At 59.5% G+C, this 20,107-nt stretch overlaps 9 protein-coding genes across 9 annotated transcripts; 6 read left to right on the forward strand and 3 right to left on the reverse strand.

The window, feature by feature from the left end:
- Positions 1-594: 594 nt before the first annotated feature.
- Positions 595-1,781, forward strand: AMSG_04533 (GNS1/SUR4 family protein). The gene has a single exon (XM_013903415.1). The coding sequence runs from the start codon at positions 636-638 to the stop codon at positions 1,608-1,610; it is 975 nt and encodes a 324-aa protein (XP_013758869.1). The 5' UTR covers positions 595-635; the 3' UTR covers positions 1,611-1,781.
- Positions 1,782-1,969: 188 nt separating this feature from the next.
- On the forward strand, positions 1,970-2,984 carry AMSG_04534 (E2F-associated phosphoprotein). Its single transcript, XM_013903416.1, has one exon. The coding sequence runs from the start codon at positions 2,018-2,020 to the stop codon at positions 2,867-2,869; it is 852 nt and encodes a 283-aa protein (XP_013758870.1). The 5' UTR covers positions 1,970-2,017; the 3' UTR covers positions 2,870-2,984.
- A 240-nt stretch (positions 2,985-3,224) lies between these two features.
- AMSG_04535 (50S ribosomal protein L23) lies at positions 3,225-3,524 on the forward strand (the record flags this gene model as incomplete). The annotated part of the gene is made up of 1 exon (XM_013903417.1): positions 3,225-3,524. One exon carries the CDS (start codon positions 3,225-3,227, stop codon positions 3,522-3,524), a length of 300 nt encoding a protein of 99 aa, XP_013758871.1.
- A 635-nt stretch (positions 3,525-4,159) lies between these two features.
- AMSG_04536 (GNS1/SUR4 family protein) lies at positions 4,160-5,023 on the reverse strand. Its single transcript, XM_013903418.1, has one exon. The coding sequence runs from the start codon at positions 4,966-4,968 to the stop codon at positions 4,177-4,179; it is 792 nt and encodes a 263-aa protein (XP_013758872.1). The 5' UTR covers positions 4,969-5,023; the 3' UTR covers positions 4,160-4,176.
- Positions 5,024-5,701: 678 nt separating this feature from the next.
- AMSG_04537 (uncharacterized protein) lies at positions 5,702-6,741 on the reverse strand. Its single transcript, XM_013903419.1, has 2 exons — positions 6,595-6,741; positions 5,702-6,367 (listed from the first exon to the last, which is right to left on the reverse strand). The coding sequence occupies exons 1-2, from the start codon at positions 6,704-6,706 to the stop codon at positions 5,718-5,720; spliced, it is 762 nt and encodes a 253-aa protein (XP_013758873.1). The 5' UTR covers positions 6,707-6,741; the 3' UTR covers positions 5,702-5,717.
- A 943-nt stretch (positions 6,742-7,684) lies between these two features.
- On the forward strand, positions 7,685-14,886 carry AMSG_04538 (TKL protein kinase). Its single transcript, XM_013903420.1, has one exon. The coding sequence runs from the start codon at positions 7,763-7,765 to the stop codon at positions 14,768-14,770; it is 7,008 nt and encodes a 2,335-aa protein (XP_013758874.1). The 5' UTR covers positions 7,685-7,762; the 3' UTR covers positions 14,771-14,886.
- Positions 14,887-15,377: 491 nt separating this feature from the next.
- Positions 15,378-16,558, forward strand: AMSG_04539 (phosphate transporter; the record flags this gene model as incomplete). Its single annotated transcript, XM_013903421.1, has 1 exon — positions 15,378-16,558. The coding sequence occupies exon 1, from the start codon at positions 15,383-15,385 to the stop codon at positions 16,556-16,558; it is 1,176 nt and encodes a 391-aa protein (XP_013758875.1). The 5' UTR covers positions 15,378-15,382.
- On the reverse strand, positions 16,506-16,897 carry AMSG_04540 (antibiotic biosynthesis monooxygenase). Its single transcript, XM_013903422.1, has one exon. The coding sequence runs from the start codon at positions 16,869-16,871 to the stop codon at positions 16,563-16,565; it is 309 nt and encodes a 102-aa protein (XP_013758876.1). The 5' UTR covers positions 16,872-16,897; the 3' UTR covers positions 16,506-16,562.
- A 1,422-nt stretch (positions 16,898-18,319) lies between these two features.
- On the forward strand, positions 18,320-20,075 carry AMSG_04541 (uncharacterized protein; the record flags this gene model as incomplete). The annotated part of the gene is made up of 1 exon (XM_013903423.1): positions 18,320-20,075. The coding sequence occupies one exon, from the start codon at positions 18,320-18,322 to the stop codon at positions 20,018-20,020; it is 1,701 nt and encodes a 566-aa protein (XP_013758877.1). The 3' UTR covers positions 20,021-20,075.
- Positions 20,076-20,107: the final 32 nt, after the last annotated feature.

Here is a 20,107-nt window from a genome sequence, read left to right on the forward strand (position 1 = left end):
CGACGGCGTCTGCACAGATGTTCCGGAGGAGCGGGAACTCACCCATCCATCCTTTGATGGTGATCTACGACGACGATTCTTACTTGAGGCTTACGACGATCGCTCGTGTGCACGGGATCACCGTGCCGATAGGCACGATGTGCTGGCACAAAGGGTCAGGCAGTCGAGCCAGTCGAGCGACGGCTTGGTTGGCAGCCGAGAGTATGACCATACCACACGCAAGACTGTACCCTTCAGCCTTGATCCCATTCGATTTCAACCACATATCCCCCCCTCCAACCCGATTGCTTCTGACACCGCCAAGGTGAGCGAGATCAGCCCCTCCCACACCTGCGACCTACCGCTACCTCTCAGCCAGAACAAGATCCACTACCCCGACCAGCCCTATACCGCCACCCCTTCCCCCTTCCCCGCTCCCCTAACGCTTTCGATTGTACGAAATCAAGATCGATTGGACTGTTCATCCACGCAAACGGGAGAGCCAGCAACCCAATGGTCGAGTGGCGAGAGAGTGGCTGGCGTCACCACCGGAGGTGAGGACAGGAGGGGGACGGGGGGGGGGGGGGGGGGGGGGGAGTGAGAAAGGTAACACTTCACTCGCGCAAGTAGGAGGAAGTGTACAGGTAGTGTACAAGATGGAGAAGTTGCTTGGAGAACAAGTTGCTCATGTGCTGGGAGTGGAGGGCGTTTTGGTGGAGCCGACGCAGGTGGCGCTGAATGGTGATGGCTTTGAAGCTGCTGGCTTGTTGGATGCTACGACATTTGTGTGGAAGGTGGGTACCACACCACTTGCTCATCCGTTCTACATTGTCATCACTTGGATCATATATCTCTCGCTTGTCTTTGGTCTCAAGGCTGTTGTTGGCTCGCGATGGCCCACAAAGTACATCTCGGCAATCCACAACCTCGGTCTCTGCTTGGCATCGGCTGCCATGCTCGCCTCTATCATCGTGTGGATGGCTGTGCAGGTGAGCGCTGGCCACTGGCAGCGGATCTTCTGCTGGCGGAGCATGCCTGGGGCTCCTGGTGGGCATGACGACCCAGCGGCGACCGAGATGATCACCGACTCGGTTCTCGTCTACACCGTCACCATGTACTACTACTCCAAGTGGTGGGAGCTCCTCGATACGGTCCTCCTCGCTGTCACTCTCAAGCCGCTCATCTTCCTCCACGTCTACCATCACTGCGTGGTCATCGCCATGGTCTGGATGTGGCTGCAGGGCGGGTCTGTCCTCGCCTTTGGCCTTGGTGCAGGCTTCAACACCCTCGTCCACGTCTTTATGTACTACTACTACATGCAGCGCTCGCTCGGCAATAAGGTCTGGTTCAAGAAGCACATCACCAAGCTGCAGATCATCCAGTTTGTCTCGTCTTTCCTCCTTGCCATCCCCTACCTCGGCCTCACTTTCGGCTACATCCCGCTCAACAAGCGCTCCTTCCCAAGCGCCTCGCCCGGCGACATGCCGCTCCTCGGCTCACCAGTCGGCCACCAGTGCTCCGGCTGGTACTCGTTTGTCTTCTCCTCCTTCATCAACGCCTCGTTCCTCTACCTCTTTGTCGCCTTCTTCCGCTCAACCTACAACCGTCGCAAGAAGGACAAGCAGGCGTAACTTTATCTGATCGCCAAGTACTCGTATCTCCGTCCGCATGCGGTACCTGGCGAGTGATGGCACCAGCGAGGAGCTTGGGCCACCCATCGAGTCTGACGCCTCCCCTCGCTCGCGGTCGCATCCATGTCTTCGTCGACATCGGTAAGCCATAAAGTTGCTGACTACTACCCATCGCTAGAGATGTTAGAGCCCCTCTTCCTTCCTTCTTCTTCAGCCTGCCACGGCTATCACTTGCCCTCACTCCAATTCTGGCACCGCCTTGCCCCGTACCACCATGGTTGCACGCCGTCGCTCACCATCGGTCCGCGTCAACTCGCTCAACTCGCTCCCTCGCCCACCACGCACACCTCGCTCACCTCGCTCACCTCACTCACCTCACTCACAACCCACCCACATAGCCTAGAACCATGTCGGGCGTACCGATACGAAGTCTGTTTGGGGATACGCAGCGGTGGTGTGAGGAGGACGAGGCGTACGCTGAGAACGACGATGACTCGAGCAATGTGGCACCGCCCGTCTCGGACGCTGCTACCTTCTATGCAGCGGCTGGTGGAAGCGAAGGCACACCAAAGAGCAAGTCGGAGCTGAAAGAGGGCATGCGGTTGGTGCGCGAGTCTGGATATGGTGATGTGGTCGCTGTTCGCGTCCCGCTCGACGTACTGGACAGCCATGATGATGATGACGATGGAGATCGGGTGGAAGAAGCCCGGCAGGTTCGCGAGGAGGAGGCCATGGAGCAAGGCATGCGCAGTATGAGTCTGGAGGAGAGGATTGAGTATGATGATGCCGCGCTGGCCGAAGAGGAGGCGTATGAGAAGGCCGCTGAGGCCGGAACGACGCAAGTGTTCTCCTACGACGAGCTGCTGGTGGATCCGGATGCCGATGACGACAACGAGACCTGGGCGCAAGAGACATACGCTGCACCGGCAAACTCACCGCGGCTTGCCTGTCCCTCGTGTTTCACCCTCCTTTGTGTCGACTGCCAGCAGCACGAGCGGTTTCCCTCCCAGTTCCGGGCCATGTTTGTCCTCTCGGCGGCTGAGATTGTCCCACACCAGCGCCTGGCATTTGCGCCATCGGCCTCGTCTAGCCGCCGGATGAAAGCTGTGACGAGTCAAGGCACAGTGGTGCTTGAAGGTGGCGATCCCGATCAAGCCGCCGTCTACCTCCCTGTCCGCTGCGGCGTGTGCAGTGCTGATGTCGGCGTTTTTGACTCTGACGAGATCTTCCACTTCTTCAACGTCGTCGTCTCCAACTAGGCTACCTTGCGCATGGCAGCGTTGCGCCTGCAGCCGAGATCTATTACCTGGACACAAGCTCGAGCACACCACCCGGCCCGGTCTCTTCGCCCACCCGTCTGCCCCGATCCTCCCCCCCCCCCTCATCCCACCACCACCAAATCAGCCATCATTCAGCCTCACCTTGTCCAGCCTACCACACCATCACTCGCCCCCATCACACTCACCCGCCAACCCCTCCCCCGCCTACCGCCAACCCGACCACCGACCCGACCGCCGCCCAACCAATAAAATGATACAAACATCAATAAAAGTTGGTCACACCCCTCTCCCCCCCCCCCCTTCCCCCCCCCACCCCTCCCCCCTCACACACACCATGGCTTCCCGACTTGTGCGGTTCCCCTCGATGACGATTCGGCTCATGCAGAGCACCAAGCGACTTCCTAAGGATACACTTGCCTTTAAGGTCCCCCGCAAGGTTGGCAAGTTTGAAATCAAGGCTTATATGGAGGCTCTGTATGGTGTCCGTGTCGCCTCGGTCAACACCGCCATCTATCCGGGCAAGACCGGTGTCTCTCGTGACGGTCGCTACAAGCGCTCAGACTGGAAGCGTGCCTTTGTCAAGTTTGCTGGCTTCTCCGCTGACTCTCCCGTCACCTCGCCTGCCTCTCCGTAGCTTGTTTCTCTCCTCTCCCTCTTTCGCTACACCCTCTCTGTCGTCACCGAACAAGACGCTCCAAATCCGGCCTCGCCGCCTCGCCTCGCCGCCTCGCCGCTTTGCCGCCTCGCTACCTCGCCGCCTCGTCGCCTCGCCGCCTCGTCGCCTCGCCGCCGCCTCGCTGCCTTGCCGCCTCGCTACCTCGCTGCCACCCCACTCGCTCGCTCACCCCCCTTATTCTCGCTCATCCCATCTTGCTGCCCTCGTGGCATCGATTCACTCGTTCGCTTGCTCAGCCGCTCGCTTACTCAACCGCTCGCTCGCCCGCTCCGACGGCTTGCTTGCCTTGATCCCCCCCCCCTCTCTCTCGCCCATGCAAGTACGCCACATCTGTGCTTTCATGTCTACTTGTTTGTCTTGACATGCGCTCTCAGCTGTTTGTAGCGATCTTGTGGCTGGCTGGCGTGAGGCTTGCCTGGTGATGGATGATGTGTTTGCTCTTGTGGCTTGCGCTTGCTATGCTGTTCATTCCAGCTCGTTGGAATGAGACTTGCTCGGTTGTTGCGGACTGCGTCGGTGCGATTGTGTTGCGCAACAAGAACAGGCTTTGTCTTCTCGGCTGCTGTTTCTGGTAAAAGAAAGCAAACGCTTGCGGCAGGGTACCTGGCATTTACGTCTCCTTCGACTTGGGCTTGGCCTTGTACGAGTGGAGGTAGAAGTTGAGGAAGAGAGTGAGCATCGAGATCATGTAGGCAACAAGAGCATACGCCATCCAGTTGGGGAAGACCTTGCAGTCAAAGATGGCGCCATATGCGCCGTGGATCATGAGGAAAACAAACTGAGCCATCTGCAGCTGAGTCAGGTACTTCTTCCACCATACCGAGTAGCCTGCAGCACGAAGACCGTAGTACGAGTACATGATGACGTGAACACACGAGTTGATCATGGCCGAGAGGTAGCACTCCCCACCGGCAGTGAAGCGGATGGCGAGCCACCAGAGCAGCGGCATGGTGGTGTGATGGTAGAGATGAAGAAAGGTGACTAGATGGAACTTCTTCCTCGCCACAAAGAAGATGGTATCCAAGAACTCGATGAACTTTGAAAAGTAGAACCACCAGAGGACGGCGGCCATGCCGTAGCCGCGGTCAGAGTAGTCGACGCCATTGCAACGAAATCCGTAGCCAAGAACAAAGAAAGCATTGTAGGCAATGACGATCGCCATATAACCATTGAGAGCCACCATGGTGGCATTGTAGACTATGACCAAGTACTTGATGTTAAACGGTTCCCTCGTCATCATCACCTTCTTTCCACCCCAAATGATGAAGAGATAGATGGCACAGAGGAGGTAGCCCCAGACGGGCGAGGACATCAACCACCACTCGGCCGTCCTACGGTCTCCCTCTGCATACAAATACGCATACACTCCGTCCAGCGCATCTCCTGGGTTCCCTACTTCCATTCTAGTGATTCTCCCTCTCTTTCTCTCTTTCTTCCTCAAGTGAGGTCTGTATCCGTACACCTCCCCCACAATCCCGTCTTCCATCCCGTCTCCCTCTCCATAAACACCTTGCGGGGGTTGCCGTCCCAGGTACGATCCTCCCACCCGGCAAAAGCCCGTTCTAGCCCCCGCCCCCCTCTATCCCCATAACACCCTAACATATAGATCGGGAATGATTGGAGACAAATCTTGATGAGTTTGGGCGTAGAGGAGGTGCGTGAGATGGTAAGGGATAAGGAGAAGACTGAATCTGATCAAGATGGTGTGTGAGTGTCATCGAGGCCTGCCTGGCGGTCCACCGCGGTGTGATCACGTGTCTTCGTGACTTTTGGCTGCTCGCGATCCCTCACGCAATACACATGATAGAGCGCGCGGAATGTCAAAGAGGAAACAGAGGCGGGATTGGAGGAGCTAGCAGCAGGGAAAAGAGTAAGAACAGAATGGAGAGAGCGGAGCTTATCTAGATCGTTCATATCGGTATTGATTATGACAGCCATCTCTTCACACGGCGTGCTGCCCGGATGCCCACTCCGATGAATGGGTGGGGACGGGAGATCACGACGGGGATGTAGATGAAGATGGCTGGGGCAGTGGAGGGAGAGAGAGCGGCTGCCACTGACCGAATTTGCTCGTGTGAGTCCTCCACGACCCGATTCGGGAGAGAAGTCGACAGGGCCATGGCGTTGAGGGCGACCAATGGAGTCCAACATCTACTCGTCCGCACCCGTGAGCGGCTTGGCCTTCTTGGCCACTGGTGCAATACCATCATCGTCGCCTCCTGTAGTACTAGGCTCGTCCTTGGCCGGCCGCTTGCGCTTGATCAGCTTGGGCTTGGGCTTGGACTTGGGCTTGACCGCGGCCTTGGGGTTGGCGGTTGCCGACCGCCGCTTGGCGATGGCTTCTTGGCGCTTGCGCAGCGTCTCGGCATCAGCCTTGACGCCAGTCAGAACCTGCGTTGGCTTGACGTACCCTGTCACATCGCCTTCGACCTTCTGAGCTTCGTCATTTGGTGCCGCCTCGACCTCTCCGGCTGCGCTCGCAGGAGCTGCGGTGGACGGTGCTGATGCAGTGGACGGTGTTGATGCAGTCGACGAGTGAGCGGTTGCACCAGTCTTTGCAGCCGATCTCTTCGCCTCAGTCGCAGGCGGAAGGTCAGGGAGGGGAGCGCCGACCGGGTTGTGAAGGACCTTTGCCAGATGAAGCCAGGAGAAGCACTTTGGGATGGCATCATTGATGGAGGGTGGCTTTGCATGGTTAAAGTACACAATCGATGTCATGTTGTGAACAGCCTCCCACTCTGAGCTCCGATTGCCGGACTTGTGCAAGACCAAGGCGTCATAGCCATCAGGAATGACCAACTCTGCGCCATGGAGTTCCCGACCACGGAATGAAGAATCTACCACACGAGCACAGTAGCCTACACACACACAACAACGATCATTGACCACCAACTTCCCCAACAATGAGTATACCCACACCCACCCACCACACCATCAAGCATGATCTCTCTCTCTCTAACTCTCTCCCCCCACCCCCTTTTCTCTTTCTCACCCTTTCTGGGGTTGTGGTGGTGGCAGTGGTGCGTACGTGAGACGCCAGCTGGCTGGATAGCAGCAGCCGGAGATGTGGGCAGAGGCTCAGTGACAGTAAAGTAGGTCGCGAGAGCAGTAGGCCCTGTATGCTTGATACCAAAGGGCATGTGATAGACAGTAGCCTCTCCTACTGTCCCCCCAAATTGCACATTAATCCTCTGGCTGCTCTCACCCATACTGGCTACCGTCGAGAGGTGCTGCTCGCTTCCCGCCCCTCGTCCGTCACCCGACCCGACTGAGCCAAGCCGCCCTATCCGACAACCGACCCGATTGTCCCGACCGGACACAACCCAATTGAGCCGAAGGACCCGACAAAGCCCTCTCTCTCTCTCTCTCCATAATAGCAACCATGTGTTCTCTTTGTGGGATCAGTTCCTTGCCGTCCTTGCCATACCGATCAGACTGACCGACCCGACCTATCACTGCGATCGAGATCGAGCCGATGAACCAGCACGACCAAGCGCAATCACGAGCATCATCACGCTGCTGTGCGCCAAGTCGGGGGTTAAGGTGCGCTAGCCGCCATTTTCAAGTTGTTGCCCCTCCCTCTCCTCGATCATCGATGGCCGTCCCTCTGTCCTGTCTTGTCTGGTCATTGCAAACAGTGTTGCTCAAGCGACACTCTCGGTTGCCAGCCGAGCGGTCGCTCCGCTCCATCGAAGCTCTTAACAAAGCAAGGAACAAATTGCGTGTGAGCGACTTGTAGCAGTCGTCGCTTCTCTTTCATCGCCCCCATCTCCCCCTCCCCTCTCCCAACGATCATGTGCGCATCTGCCGCCAAACTCGCCAAGTGCCCGGCGCCAAGTTGGCCAACCGATTGATGACAGCCGCAGGTCATAGACCGACCGACTCGGAAGGATAACTTTGCCACACCCGTCCGCACGCTCACCGACGGACGCAACGACCCCCGTCCTTCAAGAATGTGTGTTCGGACAGTTGTGTGGTGTATGGCGGTAATGAGTGTGTTATGTGTGTCGCTCTCTTCGCCGCAAACAGTTCCATGGGAGGCCATGCAGGCCAGGTCACCGGTCCGGCTGATCCTTCCTCAGGGAATGGTGCCACTGGAGGCAAGTACCATGGCTATGGCATTAGGTGAAGAAGTGGCGCAAGACTTGGTCATTCTCTCCCTTCCATCGTTATCACTCTCAACATGGGATGCTGCTATGGATGACTTTCATATCGTCGGCGATGTCTATGTCTTTCCTGGCCTCCTCTACCCACAAGCCTTTCTCGATCTCCTTCGCCCAACGTCCATCTCGCCAGCAACCGCTGATGAAATCCTCCTCACACAAGGTTCTCCTCTGCCTGCAGACGATGCAATAGAGGACGAAACGTCTACGGCAAAGATGAAAAGCTTGGACACCAGCCCGATCTCTCGCTTGGGACTCTCTCGCGACAACGTGCTCGGCATCGCCGATCTCACCGCCTCGGCGGCTACCCTTGCTGACCCGGATCCGTCTGAGGTCGCTGCCAAGCTCGTTCCCTGGCTTGCTGATCCGGTCGTTATCTACTACCGCAAGTCTGTCCTTCGCTCCCTTGGTATCTGGCCAGAGTCGATAGCTATCGACTCGTTTGCTAAGCTCATGGATCTTGCCGCCAGTGCACTGAGGTCTGGCTATGTTCCGTTCTCCTTGCCTCCGGACACGCTGCTTCACAGGGCGCCCCTCCTTTGGTTCGACTACATCAACGTGCGGCTGAACGGCCCCAAGGCGCACATCTCTCTCAGGCACTCCCTCAACGCTACCAACGAGGAATGGATCAACCGCGCCCTCGTTGTCCTGGCCGACCTCATCGACCGCGAGTACATCAGCGTTGCCCAAGGCTCGTTTGACACGTTTCTCACCGGGTCTTCGCTCATGTGCCTCACTACATACTCGTCGCGCTTGCTCATGCCAACCAGCATCGTCGACGACCTTGGCATTCTTCGGTTTCCAGACTTTGATGCCACAGCAACGGCTGCGTTCCCACTGCTGAATACGCTCAATGTGGAAGACTCAGCTCTTCGTGAACGAGGCGAAATCGTTTTTGGCTTCTCGCTTGGTGCGTCGCAATATCCAGGCACCGAGCAGAAGACCATCAACACACTTGCCACGCTTGCAAACCCGGCGTTTTTCGGCCGCTATATCAATGCCTCGTCTGGTACACCCGTCTTTGTCCCGCTTGACCCTTCGATCGACTTTGCAGCCATGACGTCTGATCCGCTGGCGCTTGCAGCTCATGCGCCGCTTGCAGAAGCCATCGTGCTTGGTTCATCAGCAGTGGACCGCATCGGCGGCTCTGCGACAGGCCTATCGGAGCTCTCCCGCGTCTGGTCTGAACTGCTGGTCAACTGGATGTTTGCAGTGCCACCGACTTCGTTGTTTGACATGTCGTGGATGGCATCACCAGTGCTCGTCTCGTCGTTGCAGTTCCACGCTCGGCACGCTGCTGCGATGGGGAGGAGCTGGGGGGAGGCGGTTCCGCGGCTTGTCGCCGACATCGATGCTGCGCATCTACTCCACGTCTACCTCACAACCTCTCGAGTGGCGTTTTACCCTCCGGGTGGTACGTACACCAACGCGTCGCTCGTGGTTACACTTGAGGTCGACACAGTCAATGCCACTATCTTCTACACCCTCGATGGATCTGAGCCGTCGTCGTCGAGCCGCAAGTACGTGGCACCACTCGTTCTCGACACCTTCCCGCACCACACCATCCGTGCATTTGCCACTTCGAACGTTCTTCAGCGCTCCCCGCTTTCAGAAGCCTCGTTTCACCTTGCTGCCATTCGGCAGACCGTGGTCATGGGCCGCGGCGCTGGCGAGACTGACGTCGTGGCCGTTCTTGCCATCATTTCTCTTCTGTTGATCTTAATCCTTGCCGCCGGTGGCCTTTTGCTCTGGTGCCTCCTCTCAGTGTTGCGGTCGAACGAAGTACTGGCGACCAAGGCATCGACGAACACCACGCCGCAGGCCTTGGACGCCAACAACGTCAAGGTCTGGTATCCACTCGGCATTGGCTCCCTTGGCGAGGTCTTCCGCGGCTGCTACAACGATGGCGCCGTTGCCCTCACCCTTTTGCAGCTCTCGTCGACGTGCACTGGCCTGCGCATGGAGCGGGCAAACCTAGGCCGCGGCTCAGGCAACTCGTCGCCCAGCTGCGTCCTCAACGCATCTACTGGCTTTCTCACCGCCGAGCTTCCAGGGACCTCGATGCTCGGCTCTATCAAGACCATGCAGCTGCCAAGGGTTGCCGTTACCGGCGACCCAAACTCGGCCAACGCCTCTCCGGATGCTACTGTGCCAGAGAAGGCAGTGAGACGACAGACATTATTGCCGTCGTCGCTGTCATCGTCGTCATCGTCATCGTCGTCGTCGTCGTCGTCGTCGTCATCGCCCGCAGGAAGCAATCACGATGGGCAGCAACGTGTGGCAGCCGGATCTGCGTCTGAGCAGTTTGAAGATGGTGCGAGCGACGACGACTCGATGGGTGCCCGCCGGCGTGAAAGGGTCGGCGAGTCTTCGCTTGCCACCTCTCGTCAGGGCTTGTTCGCTGGATACGATTCGATGGATGTCATGTCTGTCGATTTGATGGCGACAAGCCTTCCGCCTGAGCCCAACACACAGTTTATGACCGGAGGCATCTCGCTGGTGACTGGAGACAACACCAAGTGGATTCCGCTCGCACGGCTCACACCTTGCGTCACTGGTGAGTACCTTGTTTCGGAGCAGTTGCTGGCGATGCAGACTGCTCTCTCTGTCTTGGATCACCCGAACATCAATCGATTTGTGGGTGTGGTCCTCTCACCACCGACACTCGTGACAGCGTACGTGCCCAATGGACGGCTGTTTGACCTTCTCCATGACATCTCCATTCCGTTGGAGCTTGGCATTCGGCTGCGGTGGGCACACGGAGTGGCCTCCGGCCTCTCGTACCTGCACGAGCACGGCATCGTGCATTCCAACTTGAAGTCGACATGCGTTCTGCTCTCGCCAGTATGGGAGCCTGTCATCACGGGATTTGGCGTTGATGGTCTCATGGACGTGGTTGGTGACACGATGACCACTTATGTGGCGTCGACCGCGAGTCTGTACTGGTCTGCGCCCGAGGTACTGGCCAACAAGGCAAACGTGTCTACAGCCTCTAACGTCTTCTCACTCGGCGTCATTCTGTGGGAGCTGCTCACTCGCGAGGACATGTATCCGAACGTGGCCCCGCAGACGGTTGCAGTTCGCGTTGTCGCCGGGGACCTACGCCTCGACACGTCGATGCTAGTCCGAGCTGCGGCGGGCCCGTCGGGCGTGCTTCCGCGCATAGGATCGACGCTTGAGCCGGCAAGCCAGAGCTCATTGTCGCTAACGCGCCTGCGGACCGCGGGATCTGCGACTGGAGCCACGAGCCAGGGCGGCGAGCGAGGTGGTGGTGACGGCTTGCCGGACCACAAGTCGATGGAGGCGTATGCCACGCTGCTCACACAACTGTGGGCAGAGGATACGCGAATGCGACCTGCGCTGCCGGACGTGATGGAGCGGCTGTCGTCGATGGCCATGTTCAACGTCTCACGGCCACCGGCGTTTGCCAGCCTTCGGCCGCGCGGTCGCGGCGTGGTTGTCATTGCTCGGGTCAACTCGGTGGTGACAGGCATGGCAACGGTCCCACATTCGTTCTCGGCCGCTCTCAAGATCTTCCACAATCTCTGCCGTGCCGCAGCGGCGACCTGTTCCGGTGTGTGTGTCGAGCAGACCATCGACTCGGTCACCATCACGTTCCTGCAGCGGTCGACTGCGCTGCGCTTCTTTTCCATGCTCCGCGACAAGCTGTACGCCACCAAATGGCCGTCTGGATTGCTCAAGTCGGAGCTTGGACGGCCGGTCATTTCAGCAACCGGCCTCGTCATCTCGCAGGGTCTGCAGGTTGACATGGTCATTGCTGCTGGGCGGCTGGTCTCGGTCAAGCAACCCGGAACGTGGCGCTGGAAGTGCGAGGGGCCCGCTATGGACGTTGCGATTGCGCTGCAAGCCCTGGTCTCGCCTGGCGGCTCGCTCGCGGTTGGTCTCGCCACCGACCCGAATATCAAAGGCTACAACGTCCGAGTGCTTCCGTCGCGAGACGTCTCGCCGGCCCTTCTCAACTGCCGCATCGTGCAAATCATCAGCGAGCATGTCGACAAGACGAGCGGAACGCCTGCCGCGGCCATGTCTGGTATGGTCAAGCTGGTCCACACTCCGAGGCTGACCTCGGCACATAGCGTGGCGTTTGGCTCGCCATCACCGCTGCCTCAGATCACCACTGCACCCGCTCGTGTGCCTGCCTCGACCATGTCTGCTCCCACGTCTTCCGGCCATCCACCATATTTTGTTGAGGAAGAGGAGGAGGCTGAGGCATGGTGGTCGTTCTACGAGGAGCAGGAACAAGAGGAGAATGTGGCGGACGGGCGTCCACCCAGGGGCGGGTTCAAGGGCAAGGGCAAGGGCAAGAGCAAGAGCAAGAGCAAGGGCAAGGGTAAGGGTAAGGGCAAGGGCAAGGGCAAGGGCAAGGGCAAAGGCAAGGGCAAGGGCAAGGGCAAGGGCAAGGGCAAGGGCAAGGGCAAGGGCAAGGGCAAGGGCAAGATAAGGTTGAAGGGCACGTTGCGACGTTCGACCTCGCTGGACACCTCGTACTCTACATACTCGAGCTACACGTACTCGACGAGCTATTTGGCGTATTCGAGCTCGTATAGGCGTGGCAGATCGAGCGTGACGTACACAACGTCGCTTGAAGACTGTTCTTCATCTGCCAATGTGAACCATCATCCAGTGATTTCGATGCCAAGTGGGCACACGCCACAGCACTCTGTGCTGCACAAGAGCGTTTCGCTGGCACTTGTTGCTGACTCGGATGCGGTGGTTCCCAAGGCTGCGCCGGCCAAGTTGTCGCGGGTCAAGGGCAAAGACAAGGGCAAAGACAAGGGCAAGGGCAAGGGCAAGGGCAAGGGCAAGCAGTTTCGCAAGCGCCGTGTGACGGACATATCGTACTACTATGCTTCGTCGTACGTATACTCAACATACTCATACTCGTCATCATCGTTGTCATCGTCGTCGTCGTCATCATCGTCGTCGCTGTTTCGGCGGGCAGGCGAAGCGTCCGAGTTGGTGTCTTCCCGGATGGTTGGCGACATCCCCGCCTCGCAGGCCGTGGCTGCTCGAGCTGGCGACATGTACGCCTCGCACGCAGTGACAGCCGGTGGAGGCGACATCCACGCCTCGCAGGCCGTGGCTGCTCGAGCTGGCGACATGTACGCCTCGCACGCAGTGACAGCCGGTGGAGGCGACATCCACGCCTCGCAGGCCGTGGCTGCTCAAGCTGGCGACATGTACGCCTCGCACGCAGTGACAGCCGGTGGAGGCGACATCCACGCCTCGCGTCTCGCGCGCAGTGGTGGGCTCTTTGCATCAGAAGCTACTGCTTCGGAAGACAATCTGTCGGAGCAAACGTTTCTCTCCCGCCGGGCCGATGCGCCCCCGGCGTCGCTTGCGTTGTCGATGGTGTGCTCGCCAACAGCAACTGCGCCGCTGTTCCAGTCGGGTCTGAACATTCAGCTGACATCGATCCACGCCTCGCAAGTGGGCGCGAGTGGACCGCTTGAGTCTGGAGAGTCGAGCGAGGGACACCACAACTTGCTGATGCAAAGCTCCAAGGCGTCGTCGGACGTGGCGGCATCGCAGCAATCATTCGGTCACGCTGCGAGTGTGACGGCGTCACCAAAGCCGCGGCTTGCGTCGGTGGAGCTATCAGTCTTTCGTGCGCTCGGCATTTCCGGCATAGGCATTCCCTCGTCGGGCATCGCGTCGTCTCCGGTCATGGGAGCGTCACCCAAGTCTGGGCTCCACTTTGATCGTCTGGCTGCAGCTGGGGTTGAGGGCCACGACGGGCTGCCGTCGATCATGATTCCTGATGCTTCGGTGTCAATGACTGGGTCAGTCACCGAGCATGGCAAGTCGGACGACGTGGCTGAAGTAGTCAAGTCCAGGTCTGGCGAGATGAGGGGCGGCTGTCTGCCGTCGGACTCAACGGCCTCAGTTGCGACAGTCTCGGGCCAGTCAGGCGACTCACAGACGTGCCGGTTGGAGCGTGTGCCCGAAGGGGGCGTGTTCTCATCGTCCGGGCCGCGCGCGCCGATCGTGTCCAACAAGTCGATGCGGTGGCTCATTCCGATGCGTAAGGTGGAAGCCATGCTACGCGATCGGCCTCACCAGTGGCCGAACCTGACGCTGGTCTCGTCATCGCCGCTGGGTACCTTTCTGGTTCGGCGCCACTTTCGCGACTTTATGCCTGTGCGACTTGCGATCAACGCGTCGGCAGACGTGGTGCGGCTCAAGATGCTACGGTCGCGGCTCGAGCTGCCTAAAGTGGTCGGCGTTACGCTCGCGAGCTCGTTCATCTTTGTCATTTACCGGGTCAAGCAGCCGTCGACCGTCTACGCGCTGAAGGAGTGCTGCTTCTGTGGCCGGTGCAGAGGCGAGAAGCAGATTCGCGAGGTCGCCTCAGGTGACTCGGTGTCGAGGAGGCAGGCCAACTTTGTGCGGAGCCACCCCCTGCTACGTCCAGATGGCGCCAACCACGCTGAAGGCGATATGGCCAACTCGATGAGCTCGTTGCCGTCTGACGATGTCTCAACAAGGTCGCTGCCCAAGAACAAGCTGGTCTGTCTCAATACGGTCCAACGCCGGCGAGTGGCGCTCACGGTAGTTTCTGCTCTTCTCCATTTGCACCAGTCGGGCACAATCCACGGCGCCCTGGGCATGTCAGCTATTGGCTACTGTGTGCGGACCGGTCTCGCGGTCGTCATCGACTACGGTCTGCCGTCGCTCTTGCAGACGCTGGCATCAACAGCGTCCATCGGCAACGCACCGATCCTGGCACCTGAGGTTCTCAACGGTGGCGACTTTACCAAGGCTGCCGACATCTACTCGCTCGCCATGGTTCTGTACGAGATCCTTATGGGCGAGCCGCCGTACCCAGAGCACACTGCGATCGAGCGGGCACTCGCGCTCTCTTCGACGCCGATGGTCGAGTCGTTGGCCATGAAGTCCGTCCTCGTCAAACCGCTGCGACAACTGCTGGGCAAATGCTGGGACATGCGGCCGAAGAAGCGCCCATCAGTCCAGCAGATCTACAAGTCGCTCACCAAGCTCAACGTCTGGTTCAAGTGATAGCTGCACTCGGCCTGATCGAGTTCCAAGCAGGAGCCGTAGCCGTAGCCGGAGCCGTAGCCGTAGCCGAAGCCGCTTCCAGCCGTAGTCACCCAAACACACCCACCTCCACCACCGTCACCCACCCTCTATCGAACTGCCGTCTCTCCTGCCCAGCCACACTACCATCACCGTATCGCTTTCCATCCGATCTCGCTCTCTGCCCAATCTCGCTCTCCGCCCGATCTCGCTCTCCGCTCACCCAACAAGCGTCATGTCCCAAAGCCACCACCACCGAATCTTTCTAGCTCACATTTTCAGCTTGCTGCTCATAGCGATGCCGACAGCAGCGCTCCGCTCCGTCCCGCCCTCGTCCGCTCCTCTCATGATCCCCCTGCCACCGGGACCCCCTCTCCCCCCCAGCCCCCCAGGCTAAACACCCAACTAAGTCTGAGCATCTTTGGCAAACATAGTTGTGTGCGACAGCAGACAACAAGTATGATGCTTGCAAGTGGGATTGCATGGGTGGGGAGCGTGGTAGCGGCGGCTATGTGCTTTGCTATCGGTTCCAATGATGTCTGTCAATCGTTGGCAGTGGGCTCTGGTGCGGTTGCCGTCTCGACAGCATTGGCTATGGGAGCTGTGGCAGAGTTCCTTGGTGTCGTTCTTATGGGTGGTGGTGTTGCTCGTGCTGTTAAGGAAGGCTTCGTTGTCTTGGATCTTTATGCCGATACTCCTATCTTTCTCTCCCTTGGCATGTTTGCTACACTCGCTGCTGCTGCTCTCTGGCTCCTCGTCTCTACCTACGCTCAACTGCCGGTCTCTACCACACACTCGGTTGTTGGTGGTCTTGTTGGTTTCGCTTTGCTCACAAAGGGCTCCATCGCTCTCAAGGCTGGCTTCTTTTCAAACGTCGCCCTCTCTTGGGTCCTCTCGCCGGCTCTAGGCGCCGCTGCCTCCTTTGCCATCTTGAAGATCATCAACAGCCTCATCTTTGACGCTGGTGATCGTGGTGCTACTCTTCGTGCCCGCCGCTATCTTCCGCCTATCAACGCTGCTACTGCGTGGATCATGGCTTTGTTTATTGCCTACAAGGGCTTGCCAAACCTCGGCTACTACCTGTCGTCCGCTCAGGCGCTCGGCGCATCGGCACTGATCGCTGCTGCCGTCTGGGCCCTCTCGCTCATCGGTGTGCTTCCGGCTGGGAGAGGCAACGGCTTGGGCAAGACGGTCTCGGCCTCGCTGCCCATCACGCTGGACGGATCGGCGCATGGTGCGGCCGAGAACGCTTTTGTGCCGCTGCTTGTTGTCACCGCCCTGCTTGTCGCATTCGCGCACGGCTCCAATGACGTCTCCAACGGCGTCGGCTGTCTCCTTGTCATGCGCGAGGTTGCCGAGCACGGCCGTCTTCTCACTGCCGCCGACGTCTCACCTCCCATTCCGTCGTGGATCATGGTCATGGGCGGGCTCTCGATCTCGGCTGGCCTGCTTGCGCTCGGAGCGCGGGTCATGGCCACCATGGGCTCGCGGATCACCAAGCTCACGCCGTCGCGCGGCTTTGCAGCGCAGTTGGCCACCTCGACAACCGTTCTTCTTGCCACCGCCCTCAACATGCCGGTCTCGTCGACCCACACCATGGTGGGCGCGGTGACCGGCCTCGCCCTCGCCTCGCGTGGCTCGGCGGCTGACATCAACTACGGCACCATCAAGAAGATCGTTGTCTCGTGGGTCATCACACTTCCTATCGGCGCCGTCACAACTTTGGTCATCTTTTATCTGCTCAAGGCTCTCTTTTACACCTCGGGCTGATGGCTTACTCGGTGGCCGGCGCGATGCGGGTCATCTTGTCGAGGCTGAACCTCTCCACGGCATCCTTGGTGGCCGCGCCAAAGGCTGCAAGATGCGGTGCTTTAGAGTGCGCCTCCAGCAGCTCTTCGGACTCCCACGTCTCGTAGAAAACAAAGTGCTTGTCGTCGGCGTTGTCCACGTGCAGATCGTAGCCCAGGCAGCCGGCTTCGGCCAGAGTGATCGGGATGAGCTTCTCGAGCTCGGAGCGAACAAGCGCCTGCTGACCATCCTTGGCATGAATGTGAACAACAACAGTGACCGGCGAGGTGGTCATGATGGGAAGGAGAGAGGAAGAAATGGAGTACCGACTGGGTTGGGACGAGCGGGAGAGTGAGCAGACATGAGCCGAATCAAATAGCGTCAAGAGTGATGATGACGTGATGTTTTCGTGCGGCGGAAAGCGTGCGGGGATTATCGCATGAGCAACGTACAGTGTATAGGTTGCGCCCATGCAACAGATGCCCTCACCCAAACGTCTACCTTCTCATCAAGCCCATATGGCCGACAAAGACCATCTGCGTTGGATTTGTTGTAGTTAAAGACTGATCGCTACATGGAACGATACATGGAACGATAAGATGGTACAGCCAATAAAATCAGCCAGAGTCGAATTCGCCGTCGACGCGCAAACTGCGACCTTTTTTGGCCGGCAAACTTTGGTTTGGCGGTGCCGGCGACGGACACGACCACTCGATGATTTCGGCGCGGGCGAGGGCACGGGCGAGGGCGAGGGCGGACGACTCTGGGCACACCTCACCCCCCTCCCCCCGGACCAGTAGGAGAGGGGAGAGGGGAGAGAAGCAGTTGTGTGTGTGTGTGTGTGTGTGTGTGTGTGTGTGTGCGGCGAGCATGCGAAGAAGCAGGCTGCGTAAGCCACGGCAGTACCTGGCCTCGCCAGTCAAGGTACTGTCGCTGACCTCCACAACAACAACAGCAACGACGACAACAACCGCATCATCATTGTCATCGTCATCATTGTCATCGTCATCAATGTTGTTGTCTGCCTCGGGAGCACCAATGAGGTTGTCTGGAGGAGAGGAGAACATATGTCCACAGACCTATGCCATGACCAGGACCAAGCCCAAGACAGCCAAGGCCGAGGCTGACTCGCACGCGCCACTATCATTGTCATCATCATCATCATCATCATCATCATCATCGTCATCGTCATCGTCATCATCTGGGAATGCTCTCGTTCGGACTTGTACGGCTGGTGGCATTGGCTTGGGCAAAGAGAAAGGCCCTGATCCGTGCGTAGAGGTCATCTTGCTCTCGTCGCCGGAGTCCCCGCGAGGCACAGGATGCACGGCTTCCGTGTTGGCAAGCACCGGTGGTGAGCCAAGCTCGCCGGTACGTGCTCGATCGCAGTCGTCCGACTCGTTCCAGTGGTCGCCGGTGAGACAACCGATGCCAACGCGATCTCCGTCGTCCTCACCACCGCCAGCTGTCGCTTCCAACGAGCCGTTTGTCTGTCCGCTCTGCTCCAAGACTCTGCCTAACGTCAGGAGCTACGTCGACCGCGCAGCACACGTCGCCTGCTGTGGCGACATGGATCTCGGCCTTCCGAGAGCAAAAACACCTTCTGCGGAAGCGTCGTGCATGTGCTCGATTTGTGGTGTCTCGCTCGACCATCTCACCCCAGCCCGGCGCACCATCCACGTCAACCGCTGTCTTGATCCGGAGCCGGCGGCGCGTGCTCCTGCGGCCATGAGGCCGGCCGGCATGGATCTGGCGCTGGAGGAGCCAGCGGCGACCGGGACGTCGATTGCCGACCCAGTGTGGGCCTGTCCGCTCTGCTTGCGGGACAAGTCGGATCTCGATTTTGTGTCGCGGCTGCAGCACCTCAAGGTCTGCGCAGGACGGAAGGGCATTTCTCCGCTCGGCGTCCGCGCGTTGGTGGCGGCAAACAACCGCAAGCGGGCACGCGACGAGAGTGGCGATGCGAGCCAAGCTGACGAAGCGCCGCTGGTCCAGACTCGCCTTGCTGCCAAGCGACGCAAGGGATCTGAGCAGGCGTTTGAGGCCATTGCAGCTCGCAAGGCGGCGGCCAAGGCGGCGCGGGTCCAGCGATCGCGGGTCGGTAAGACGCCCAAGTCTGCCTTTGAAGCCGACACACTAGCGGCCATGGCGCTCTCCAACTCACTCAACGGCGACAAGCACATGGACACTCTCATCCGCAAGCCTGCTGATGCCCGCGAGTACATCACTGCCGTCTCGCCGCATGGCGCGTCGGTAGTGGCGAGTGTTCTGGCGGCGGGCGGGTCGCCGTCGCCGTCACCGTCGTCGACGACGGCGGCACTTGCAGCGTCGGTCCTATCGCGCCCGCCGGCGCACCCAGTTGCCGCTACCTCGCCGTCGTCATGGACGCTTGCGGCAGCGGCCCAAGCGCCGGCTGCCGCGTACTACACCGAGCGCATCCGCTCGTCGGCGAGGCCGGCCGCAGCGAATGATCCCCCAGAGTCGGAGACCGACGCGCTTGACGCGCTCTGCGCGGCGGCTAGCAGCGAAAGCGACGACGAAGTCGACGCAGGCTACACTGCCGCAGAGAGTGTGACCGCGCTTGATGCGCTGTATGCCCGGCGGATGACCCATCTCAACGCCAGCATCGAGGCTGCGCGCGCCCAGCTCCGCAAGCTCCAAGCCCAGCAGGATGACGAGGGCGAGCAGTATCGGGCAGCGCGGACGGCGCTGGCATCGAAGACGCCAGTTGATTCATTCCCGGCACCGCGAACCGAGTCTGAGTCTCAGCCTCAGCCTCAGCCTGTGGTAGTCGACGTCCCGACGGCAATGGTGACGCCGGCGCGAAGTGCGGTGCCGGCGCGGTTGGGACGGACGCCGCAGATTGCCACACCGCGGTCGCCATTTGATGGCGAGCCTGATTTCGAAGCGTACTCGGACAAGGATCTGGTGGCCTTTCTGCGGAAGCATGGCATGGCGCGGGCGTCCAGGCGGGCGATGCTGACCTCGGCACGCGAGATCTGGCGCGCACTGAATGTGCCGCGGTTCAACGAGCGCATGGTGCAAAAGGCGCGCAATGCGGTGCGCGCCGCCGCTGTTGTCGGTGATGATGAATGCGCGCCGCCAGTACAACCAGCTGTCCTCACCGCTGCTGACCAGATGGCCAGCCTTGAGCCACTGGTGGTTGCTGCCGTCTCCGGCAGCCACGAGCTCGCCGAGACCGTGGCGCGGCTCCAACCGCTTGGTCTCTCTGCAGTTGTCAACGCAGTCCGAGCTGCTGCCGCCGCGCAGCCCGGATCGGCCAATCCGCTCGAGGGCATTTCAGCTGCCGCTCTTCGCCGTACGGTTGCTGCTGTTCTCGTCACAAAGTGCGTTCTCTTTGCCGACGAGCACAAGCCATCGGGTCGTCGACACAAGCAGCGCAAGTCGGCTTCCTCCCGCTCATCGGCATCCCGACGTCAGTAGCCCGATAGTGGCCTACCGGCTTCCCTGTACTGGAAACGTTACCATAGATATCACACTATCTGTTCGCGCTCGCGCTCGCAGCTGGAG

Source organism: Thecamonas trahens (genome assembly GCF_000142905.1).
Source record: "Thecamonas trahens ATCC 50062 unplaced genomic scaffold supercont1.18, whole genome shotgun sequence".
Taxonomy (NCBI): domain Eukaryota; order Apusomonadida; family Apusomonadidae; genus Thecamonas; species Thecamonas trahens.